The sequence below is a fragment of the Tachypleus tridentatus genome, chromosome 7 (genome assembly GCF_004210375.1).
Source record: "Tachypleus tridentatus isolate NWPU-2018 chromosome 7, ASM421037v1, whole genome shotgun sequence".
Lineage (NCBI taxonomy): Eukaryota > Metazoa > Arthropoda > Merostomata > Xiphosura > Limulidae > Tachypleus > Tachypleus tridentatus.
The window spans coordinates 113,558,255-113,568,784 of NC_134831.1; the positions used below are offsets into that span (position 1 = coordinate 113,558,255).

General features: G+C 34.4%; 1 protein-coding gene across 1 annotated transcript in view; it reads right to left on the bottom strand.

Moving 5' to 3' along the window:
• LOC143258085 (agrin-like) overlaps positions 1–6,767 on the bottom strand; it is a 95,585-nt gene extending 88,818 nt beyond the window's left edge. Inside the window, exon 1 of the mRNA XM_076517105.1 lies at positions 6,219–6,767. Coding sequence (XP_076373220.1) covers positions 6,219–6,621 — 403 coding nt within the window. The 5' untranslated portion in view covers positions 6,622–6,767. The remainder of the gene's footprint in view (positions 1–6,218) is intronic.
• Positions 6,768–10,530: the final 3,763 nt, after the last annotated feature.

The following is a 10,530-nucleotide window of genomic DNA, read 5'->3' on the forward strand; positions in this document are numbered from 1 at the left end:
TTTTTATAATATTACTGGTCATGGTAATTATTCTGACTGATGTGATGGTTTTTTGTTATTTGTAGCAGGGAATGATTACAATACCCAGTAAAACTGTATCTTTTATTACTAGTATGTTTTATTGATTAAAGAAAGCAAATGTAAGTGATGAATTGTTATTTATTATCTTTTTTTACACAAAACAATTAAAAAGAACAGAGGTCAAATTTAATTACTCGTTATAATAAAGTGCTTCCTATTTCTGTAAACCTTGACCCATGAGACAAGGAAAGAAAAAGTGCGTTAACTGACCGTGGAGGGCAAAACACAGATAGCCCATTATGTAGATTCGTACTTAACAACGACCAATCAACGTACCAAAACTTAAGGAAAAAGTGAAACACTCGTGTATAGAATGTAAATACTTGTACCGTCCAGGGTGAGATAGATGGAATATAAACATTGAATAGGAAATCTTAATTAACGCGAAAAGAAAGACACAAAAGTAATGAGACATCAGAGAAACAGTTGCCTTTTCCCACACTTCTATACACTAACAACCTTCTTCTGTCACCCTTCTATACACTAACAACCTTCTTCTGCCACCCTTCTATACACTAACAACCTTCTTCTGCCACCCTTCTATACACTAACAACCTTCTTCTGTCACCCTTCTATACCCTAACAACCTTCTTCTGTCACCCTTCTATACACTAACAACCTTCTTCTGCCACCCTTCTATACATTAACAACCTTCTTCTGCCACCCTTCTATACACTAATAACCTTCTTCTGTCACCCTTCTATACACTAATAACCTTCTTCTTTCTGTCGCCCTTCTATAAACTAACGACTTTCTTCTGTCGCCCTTCTATATGCTAACAACCTTTTTTCTGCCACCCTTCTATACGCTAAGACTCTTCTTCTTCTGTCGCCCCTTCTATATGTTAACAACCTTCTTCTGTAACCATTTCTATACACTAACAACCTTTATTTTTCTGCCATTCATGCTATATGACTATAATAACCTTTTTCTGTCACCTTTTCTATACACTAATAACCTTCTTTTCTGTCATCATTCTATACACTAATAACCTTTCTTGCTACCCCTTTCTGTACACTAAGACTTCTTTCTTTCTACCCTTGTTCTATACACTAATATTTCTTTTCTTCTGTCACTGTTCTATACACTAAGATTCTCTTCTTTTCTGTCACTGTTCTATACACTAATAATCTTCTTTTCTGCCCCCTGTTCTATACACTAACACTCTTCTTCTGTCACTGTTCTATACACTAAGACTCTTTTTCTGCCCTGTTCTATACACTAATATTTTCTTTTCTTCCCTGTTCTATACATCTAAGATTCTTTCTTCTGCCCTGTTCTATACACTAATAATCTTTCTTCTGTCACTGTTCTATACATTAAGACTCTTCTTCTTCTGTCACTGTTCTATACACTAATAATATTTCTTTCTACCCCTGTTCTATACACTAATACTCTTTCTTTCTACCCTGTTCTATACACTAATACTCTTTATTTCTGTCACTGTTCTATACACTATTAGGACTCTTCTTCTGGTCACTGTTCTATACACTAAGACTCTTCTTCTGTCACTGTTCTATACACTAAGACTCTTTTTTCTGTCACTGTTCTATACACTCATGACTTTCTTCTGTCACTGTTCTATACACTAACAATCTTCTTCTGTCACTGTTCTATACACTGATACTCTTCTTCTGTCACTGTTCTATACACTAAGACTCTTCTTCTGTCACTGTTCTATACACTAATACTCTTCTTCTACCCCTGTTCTATACACTAATACTCTTCTTCTGTCACTGTTCTATACACTAAGACTCTTCTTCTGTCACTGTTCTATACACTAAGACTCTTCTTCTACCCCTGTTCTATACACTAATACTCTTCTTCTACCCCTGTTCTATACACTAATACTCTTCTTCTGTCACTGTTCTATATACTATTGGTCTTCTTTCTGTCACTGTTCTATACACTAAGACTCTTTCTTCTGTCACTGTTCTATACACTAATACTCTTCTTCTACTGTTCTGTTCTATACACTAATACTCTTTTCTTCTGTCACTGTTCTATACACTAATAGTCTTCTTTTCTGGTCACTGTTCTATACACTAAGATTCTTTCTTCTGTCACTGTTCTATACACTAAGACTTTTCTTCTGTCACTGTTCTATACACTAATACTCTTCTTCTGTCACTGTTCTATACACTAAGACTCTTCTTCTACCCCTGTTCTATACACTAATACTCTTCTTCTGTCACTGTTCTATACACTAAGACTCTTCTTCTGTCACTGTTCTATACACTAAGACTCTTCTTCTACCCCTGTTCTATACACTAATACTCTTCTTCTACCCCTGTTCTATACACTAATACTCTTCTTCTACCCCTGTTCTATACACTAATACTCTTCTTCTGTCACTGTTCTATACACTAATAGTCTTCTTCTGTCACTGTTCTGTACACTAAGACTCTTCTTCTGTCACTGTTCTATACACTAATACTCTTTTCTTCTGTCACTGTTCTATACACTAAGACTTTTTTTCTTCTGTCACTGTTCTATACACTAATACTTTCTTCTGTTCTGTCACTGTTCTATACACTATTAGTCTTCTTCTCTGTCACTGTTCTATACACTAATATATTCTTCTGCCCTGTTCTATACACTAAGTACTCTTTCTTCTGTCACTGTTCTATACACTAAGACTCTTTTCTTCTGTCACTGTTCTATACACTAAGACTCTTCTTCTGCCCCTGTTCTATACACTAATACTCTTCTTCTACCCCTGTTCTATACACTAATACTCTTCTTCTGTCACTGTTCTATACACTAATAGTCTTCTTCTGTCACTGTTCTGTACACTAAGACTCTTCTTCTGTCACTGTTCTATACACTAATACTCTTCTTCTGTCACTGTTCTATACACTAATAGTCTTCTTCTGTCACTGTTCTATACACTAAGACTCTTCTTCTGTCACTGTTCTATACACTAATACTCTTTCTTCTGCCCTGTTCTATACACTAATACTCTTTCTTTCTGTCACTGTTCTATACACTAATGGATCTTTTCTGTCACTGTTCTATACACTAAGACTCTTTCTTCTGTCACTGTTCTATACACTAAGACTCTTTCTTTCTGCCCTGTTCTATACACTAATACTATTTCTTCTCTGCCCTGTTCTATACACTAATATATTTCTTTCTGCCCCTGTTCTATACACTAATACTCTTTTCTTCTGTCACTGTTCTATACACTAATACTCTTTTTCTTCTGTCACTGTTCTATACACTAATAGTCTTCTTTCTGTCACTGTTCTATACACTAAGATATTTCTTCTTCTGTCACTGTTCTATACACTAATATTATCTTTCTTCTGCCCTGTTCTATACACTAATATTTTCTTCTTCTGTCACTGTTCTATACACTAATAGTCTTCTTCTTCTGTCACTGTTCTATACACTAATACTCTTCTTCTACCCCTGTTCTATACACTAATACTCTTCTTCTACCCCTGTTCTATACACTATTAGTCTTCTTTTTCTGTCACTGTTCTATGCACTAATATTCTTCTTCTGCCCTGTTCTATACACTAAGACTCTTCTTCTGCCCTGTTCTATACACTAATACTCTTCTTCTGCCCTGTTCTATACACTAAGACTCTTCTTCTACCCCTGTTCTATACACTAATACTCTTCTTCTACCCCTGTTCTATACACTAATACTCTTCTTCTGTCACTGTTCTATACACTAATAGTCTTCTTCTGTCACTGTTCTATACACTAAGACTCTTCTTCTGTCACTGTTCTATACACTAATAGTCTTCTTCTGTCACTGTTCTATACACTAAGACTCTTCTTCTGTCACTGTTCTATACACTAAGACTCTTCTTCTCCCACACTTCTATACACTAACACTCTTCTATATACTAACACACTTCTCCCTCCACTTGTAGACCCGGGATGACCAGGTGGTTAAGGCACTCGACTCGCAATTCGAGGGTCGCGAGTTCGAATTCCCGTTACACCAAACAAGCTCTCCGTTTCAGCCGTTGGAGAGTTATAATGTGACGATCAATCCAACTATTCGTTGGTAAAAGAATAACCCAAGAGTTGGCGGTGGGTGGTGATGACTAGCTGCCTTACCTCTAGTCTTACACTGCTAAATTATGGACGGCTAGCGCATATAATCCTCGTGTAGCTTTGTTAGAAATTCCAAACAGACCAAACCTCCACTCGTCTAACATCAATACTTTCACTGGGAAGTCAACATTTTCTTATTATTAATTACCAATAGAAGTAAGCTAGCTACATAAACCAGAATGAACGTAATAAAAATTAGAATTGAATTTTTCCTCAGTTGGATATCTTCGCACACTATACTCGAAAACTGGAAGTGCAACTGTCATAGATGTATGACCCAAACTTAATGAATGAATCATTCGCAGATGTTTAGACACTCTTGAACTTGGGACATCGTTTAAAGTATGCTCGTAATATCGAAAGTTACACAATATGTTACACAACAAGTTACACAGTATGATACACAATACATCTTAGAAGACGCATTCTCGAAACAGGAAAGACAGGAACTTGTACAATGACGAGTAACACCTCCAATCCAGATGTTTAGAATGTTTAATGAATTGTGTTTTGTGGTCACTGAATATAATCCTCATTCAACTGTCGTCACTCCAACTTTTCTAGAACTAATTTGTTAAACTATTTATGTTCTGCTGATCCACCTCTTCAAATTTTCCTCTACATGGGGCTCCCCCTGCCGCGTGAAGTTGTGAGTATGGCAGTGATGACTGATGCAATCTGTTGTTTAATGAGGACTGATAAAATATAAAAAAATGTGTTGTTGTGAACGAATTGGAGTCCCACCCGTCAGCAGTGTTCTAACGTTACGATGTGGCTAGCTAGAAATGTCAGTTGGCGGATAGTTCAAAGCGACTTGTCGAGTACCTGACTCGAAAAAAAAAGACATACATGTAGAAGGGCAGCTTCCTCGCATCACAACCGTAACCAGTCACGTGCATGAGGCTCAAAACCTTCAGCATATGAATATCTCGTGTCGTGTTCTGTCTTCAGTAGAAAACAGACGCGCGTCTCTATTTGCACCTAATGCTTTTATTACACACACACACACAAAATCGTTTTTGAGCAAGAAACCACTTTATAAATGTTACCTTACAAACGGTTACCACTCGGTTTCTAAGGCATTCTCAAGCTAATAACAACATTATTTTCACAAATAACTAATTTTTTGAAGTAGCACACTATCCGTTGAGATGTTGCTAACTTTAAGTTTGTTAAACAGTTACTGTTTAAAAACATTTAGCATCTGCTCTAAACAGGCAGCTGGTACCAAAACGTCGGTACCAGACACATACAGTAGACTAATTTGGTCAAATCACCCACTGCTGTTGTTATTGTCACGTGCATTGCTAGATAAGACAAGAAAACCCAAAATAACGAACCACTTACCCAGTCAGATCACGCGCAATCAGTGCTGCTAAAAAACCCGTAATCATACGGGCAACATACGAAAGTCGTTAGTACACGTGAACACAAAAAGACATGTAGGAGGTTATGTTAATCAAACGACAATGTTCAAATACAGTTTCTAATCAGAAGTTAACGTAACGTGAGCTTCCATACACTAATCCATGCAGCGTTTGATTGTTGTTGACCGGTGGTGTGAAAATATTGACCAGAAGGAACAGTCTCTGTTTTGTGTTAGTTTTTGTGAGGAAGAAGTGATATTAAAACAGTTATAAAGTAATCAAACATACAGGTTACTTATCACAGTGAACTGGTACTCTCTAAACGAAGAAAAAAATAAAACTAGAGGCAAATAAATCGAATTTGAAAACCTGCATACTCGAACAACATTAATGTAACACTTGTTCATTCGATTATCCAGGTTTCGAAACTACTATAAACCAGAAGCAGTAGTAAGTCGACTTATTTAATGTGTTTGTGTTTACTTGAAACAATTGTTTGGTGATAAATTGGGGAGAATATGTTAGTAGCATCAGTACACATTATTTAAAAACTACATAAGTTTACTGTGGTCAGTAACAGACAAATAAAAACTTTATGTCTAACTAGGATATTACAATGAACGTAGAAAGAAGTGGACTCTATATTCACTAAGGAAATTCGAGACAGAATAACTCGTTAGAAGATAAAAGTCTTACCTTTTGCTGCAGAAAGTGCTCGGTTGATTGTGCGCATGTTCACCCTTATTATGCTGGAGTTTAAGCGAAGGTAACCATTGGATAGTTGACTGACCATAAAAATGCGCGTGTCTCTTTCTCTCACGTCACTAAAACATATATGAGGGTCACCAAATCCGTCCACGATGACCGTGTTTTCCACTAAATTATTGTCACCTTTGATCATCCGCTTGATGCGAACTGACCCCCGATACACGTCACTCCTCGTCCGGTACAGTTTTTCTACTGTCCCGGTAAATACCATATTAGCTAGTTCCTCCCGATCTTCCAGGGTGACCTCTCGGCAGTAAGAACGACGGCGTCGAAGATGGACCTTCCACGGAAGACTGAGCAACACCACCGCTACCAAGAGAACAAAACGCATATTGTGACAGTTAATTCCGTACAAAACACTGATTTACAAAATAATTACTCCGTATCTAACAAAACAATATATCGGCACGTGGGCCAGAAGATGTTTGCGTCCAGTCATCTCGTGTCCGTCCTTGTCTGCAACTCCGGGACGATCTGGTGGTACTCCATCTGTGTATCGGCCTCTAACGCCCGTCGGCCATACATATACCTTCTGACGCGACTAGGGCCCGCCCTTACCCAAACCAAATCCCCTCCTGCCAAGTCTTGCACCATTATCAGGTGTGCTTTTCCAATAATTCAGATCTACTAACCGTCCAGTCATTAGCTGTAAGCTCAAAATCATACCCTAACTCAACAACGCAGGTTAGCTTAAAATGATACTTTCATTCAAAAGTGTAGATTAGCTTAGAATAAATAATACCCTCATTCAACAGAACAGGTTAGCTTAGAATAACACCCTCATTCAACAGAACAGGTTAGCTTAGAATAACACCCTCATTCAACAGTGTGGGTTAGCTTAGAATAACACCCTCATTCAACAGAACAGGTTAGCTTAGAATAACACCCTCGTTCAACAGAACAGGTTAACTTAGAATAACACCCTCGTTCAACAGTGTGGGTTAGCTTAGAATAACACCCTCGTTCAACAGAACAGGTTAGCTTAGAATAACACCCTCATGCAACAGTGTGGGTTAGCTTAGAATAACACCCTCGTTCAACAAAATAGGTTAGCTTAGTGTGTGTGTGCTTTTCATATAGCAAAGTCACAAAGGGCTATCTGCTCAGCCCACCGAGGAGAATCGAACCCCTGATTTTAGCGTTGTAAATCCGGAGACATACCGCTGTACTAGCGGGAGGCAGGTTAGCTTAGAATAATACCATCATTCAACAGAACAGGTTAGCTTAAAATAACACCCTCGTTCAACAGTGGAGGTTAGGTTAGAATAACACCTTCATTCAACAGTGTATGTCAGCTTAAAATAATATCCTCATTTATCGATGCAGGTTAGCTCAAAATAATCCAGTTATTTAACAGTGCAGGTAAGCTCGGAATAAAAGAATGTTCAACGGAAGACAGCTAATATATCAGGTTTAAAATACGCCTTTTTTTTCTGTGACTTAACTATAAACACAGCACTAGCAGTTACCTTTGAAGCGTAGAATACAGTTTCAATGACGTTTCATAACGTTTCCGTTGTATACAATATGGAATAACAAAATTCACCAGTTATAGTAAAGCTTTGTGTAACTTTTCTCGAAGTAAAACAGTACAGACCTGGAAATAACAAATACTTACAGATATGAAACACAAGAGTTTCTGTTTTTATTACTACGCACAAAATTATTGATCTGCATATTAGAGCTATGCCCACCACTGATATCTAAACCCGATTTTTAGCATTACAAGCCGTCAAACTTACCCCTGAGCCACAACGGAATTTGCAGTACAAGAAATGTGGTAAAAGCGCGCGTTTAAATACAGACCTGAAATAAACTGTTTATTTAGATTGATTTTAATAACCGTCATGATTTGAAATAAATCCGTCTATCTTGAACAGGCGAAAAATTAAAGGAAAAGTTAAAATTTCTACCTACTTCTGAATTGCAAAAACTAACAACAAAAACCAAGACAACAACAACAAATAAGTACCAATCTCCTGAGCTTGTATTCAGGTCAACGAACTGTTCAAATTAACTTGTTTTTACTATACTTACGGTTCTTAATCCGTATATTTAAATTTATCTGTTTCGTACAAAACTGGTTCACAAATTGCTTGATGTCTTGTCAGATGTAAATCATTCTAATTGCATTATATTTACAGACTGTTCACTACCGTTGGTTTAAATAATAGTTAATCCTTTTAGTATACCTATTAACTAGTACTGTTGATTTAAATAATAGTTAATCCTTTTAGTATACCTATTAACTAGTACTGTTGGTTTAAATAACAGTTAATCTTTTAGTATACCTATTAACTAGTACTGTTGATTTAAATAATAGTTAATCTTTTAGTATACCTATTAACTAGTACTGTTGGTTTAAATAATAGTTAATCTTTTAGTATGTCTATTAACTAGTACTGTTGGTTTAAATAATAGTTAATCTTTTAGTATGTCTATTAACTAGTACTGTTGGTTTAAATAATAGTTAATCCTTTTAGTATACCTATTAACTAGTACTGTTGATTTAAATAATAGTTAATCTTTTAGTATACCTATTAACAAGTACTGTTGGTTTAAATAATAGTTAATCTTTTAGTATGTCTATTAACTAGTACTGTTGGTTTAAATAATAGTTAATCTTTTAGTATACCTATTAACTAGTACTGTTGGTTTAAATAATAGTTAATCTTTTAGTATGTCTATTAACTAGTATTGTTGGTTTAAATAATAGTTAATCTTTTAGTATACCTATTAACTAGTACTGTTGGTTTAAATAATAGTTAATCTTTTAGTATGTCTATTAACTAGTACTGTTGGTTTAAATAATAGTTAATCTTTTAGTATATCTATTAACTGGTACTGTTGGTTTAAATAATAGTTAATCTTTTAGTATACCTATTAACTAGTACTGTTGGTTTAAACAACAGTTAATCTTTTAGTATGTCTATTAACTAGTACTGTTGGTTTAAATAATAGTTAATCATTTAGTATACCTATTAACTGGTACTGTTGGTTTAAACAACAGTTAATCTTTTAGTATGTCTATTAACTACTATTGTTGGTATAAATAATAGTTAATCTTTTAGTATGTCTATTAACTACTATTGTTGGTATAAATAATAGTTAATCTTTTAGTATACCTATTAACTAGTACTGTTGGTTTAAATAACAGTTTATCTTTTAGTATACCTATTAACTGGTACTGTTGGTTTAAATAATAGTTAATCTTTTAGCATACCTATTAACTAGTACTGTTGGTTTAAATAATAGTTAATCTTTTAGTATACCTATTAACTGGTACTGTTGGTTTAAATAATAGTTAATCTTTTAGTATACCTATTAACTGATACTGTTGGTTTAAACAACAGTTAATCTTTTAGTATGTCTATTAACTACTATTGTTGGTATAAATAATAGTTAATCTTTTAGTATATCTATTAACTAGTACTGTTGGTTTAAATAATAGTTAATCTTTTAGTATACCTATTAACTAGTACTGTTGGTTTAAATAATAGTTAATCTTTTAGTATGTCTATTAACTAGTACTGTTGGTTTAAATAATAGTTAATCTTTTAGTATACCTATTAACTGGTACTGTTGGTTTAAATAATAGTTAATCTTTTAGTATACCTATTAACTGGTACTGTTGGTTTAAATAATAGTTAATCTTTTAGTATACCTATTAACTAGTACTGTTGGTTTAAATAATAGTTAATCTTTTAGTATGTCTATTAACTAGTACTGTTGGTTTAAATAATAGTTAATCTTTTAGTATACCTATTAACTGGTACTGTTGGTTTAAAGAACAGTTAATCTTTTAGTATATCTATTAACTACTATTGTTGGTATAAATAATAGTTAATCTTTTAGGATACCTATTAACTAGTACTGTTGGTTTAAATAATAGTTAATCTTTTAGTATGTCTATTAACTAGTACTGTTGGTTTAAATAATAGTTAATCTTTTAGTATACCTATTAACTAGTACTGTTGGTTTAAATAATAGTTAATCTTTTAGTATGTCTATTAACTAGTACTGTTGGTTTAAATAATAGTTAATCTTTTAGTATACCTATTAACTGGTACTGTTGGTTTAAATAATAGTTAATCTTTTAGTATACCTATTAACTGGTACTGTTGGTTTAAATAATAGTTAATCTTTTAGTATACCTATTAACTAGTACTGTTGGTTTAAATAATAGTTAATCTTTTAGTATGTCTATTAACTAGTACTGTTGGTTTAAATAATAGTTAAT